At 49.9% G+C, this 1518-nt stretch overlaps 1 protein-coding gene across 4 annotated transcripts in view; it reads right to left on the reverse strand.

Annotated features, from left to right (window-relative positions):
• PLCG1 (phospholipase C gamma 1) overlaps window positions 1-953 on the reverse strand; it is a 140069-nt gene extending 139116 nt beyond the window's left edge. For 3 of the 4 annotated variants that reach the window (XM_042464871.1, XM_042464872.1, XM_042464870.1), the window contains exon 1: window positions 117-953. In XM_042464871.1, coding sequence (XP_042320805.1) covers window positions 117-378 — 262 coding nt within the window. In that variant the 5' untranslated portion in view covers window positions 379-953. The remainder of the gene's footprint in view (window positions 1-116) is intronic. The other variant, XM_042464869.1, reaches the window with a different exon arrangement.
• Between the last annotated feature and the right edge of the window lie 565 nt (window positions 954-1518).

Genomic DNA, 1518 nt, shown 5'->3' on the forward strand with positions numbered 1-1518 from the left:
ACGCCAACCAAATCGGTGCCAAGCCGGATTCGTCCCCGCAGTGCGGATGCAGCCCTTTGTGTTGTGTGTTGTTGTGTGTGTGTGTTTGGAAAGGCGCAAAAAGCGTCCCGACTTACTTGCCCCTTCGACCTTGTCGGAGCCCCTGCTCCAGACGAGCTGCCTGGTCTCCAGCTTGACTTGGAAGGTCTTCCTCTCGGGCCTCTGGGACTTCTTCGGGTAGAAGAGCGTCATGACGGTGCCGACCTCGAGGCTGCGAGAGAGGCGCAGGGCTTCGGCTTCGCCCGGGAGCAGCAGCAGGAGGCTGAGGCCGGGCCCGTTGTTGTTCGCGGGGAAGAGGGACGACGAAGACGAAGGAGACGAGGACGACGCCGCAGCCATGGCGGCTGCTCCCCCCCCCGAAGGACAAAATAATAAACGAGGAATGAAAACACAAGAGTGTGTGTGTGTGTGTCCTTTCCCCCCACAATAGAAGAGGCAACACAACTGAAAATGGAGGAGGGGATCAGAACTTGGAGGAGGAGGAGGAGGAGGAGGGGGGTATATATATATATATATATATACAGTATGTATGTCTTTTATCCCCCGCAGCCACTTCTCCTGAGGCGATGGCTGGAAGTCTTTTCCCCTTCAAAAGAGCCTCTTTCGGGGGGTTTTCAGGTCCTTCTTCGCCTCCTTCGGGAGCCTCCTCAACTCCTTCGCCGTCCAAAAGGGCCTCCAAGAAGAAGAAATGGAAGGAGGAGGAGGAAGAGGGCTTCGCTGCACCATTTTCTTTCAGTGCTTTCCTCTGGTTGTTGCTGTTGTTTTCCCTCCTCTCCAATGGAGGAGGGAGGGGAGGGAAATAATAATAATGATAATAATAATAATGCCCCTCTCTCTCAGCTCCTTGGAAGCCGTTTGGCAAAGACTCTCTGCCTCTCCCTCTTTCGCCTCCCCTTCTTCGTCTTTTCCTCCTCCTTTATTCCGCCCTCTTTCTTTCTCCTCCTTCTCCTCAGAGACAGGAGGAGGGCGATAAAGATCCCCCACACAGACACAGACACACACACACACACTTTGTGTGTTTTGTGTATACTGTATGTGAATGTGTAGTGGCTGGAAGTGTGTGTGTGCCCAAGCCTCCACTCTCTGGCCAAGAAAAAATGTCTGCACTAAGGGAGTTGAGACGGTTTGAGACCGGTTTAAGTGTCACAAAAGTACACTGCTTTGACTGCCACAACTCCGTGTTATGCAGTGCTGGGGTTTGGGATTTGTTGTGGCACTACAGTACTAGGACTGAGGAAAGGAATGACAACAAAAAAACACATTAATCAAAGACACGCAACAGCTTCAAAGGATAAATAAGACATAGAGTGTTTTAAAAGGCGACATATCTCAAAAAAAAGTACCCCGCTTTAACATAAATTAAACATATTGATTAAAACATGCAACAGCTTAAAAGGACAAATAAGACATACACGTTTTAGAACAGTCTACATATGTCACAAAGGTACAAAACTACACCACTTTAACTGCCATGGCTCC

Source organism: Sceloporus undulatus, chromosome 4 (genome assembly GCF_019175285.1).
Source record: "Sceloporus undulatus isolate JIND9_A2432 ecotype Alabama chromosome 4, SceUnd_v1.1, whole genome shotgun sequence".
NCBI classification, from domain to species: domain Eukaryota; kingdom Metazoa; phylum Chordata; class Lepidosauria; order Squamata; family Phrynosomatidae; genus Sceloporus; species Sceloporus undulatus.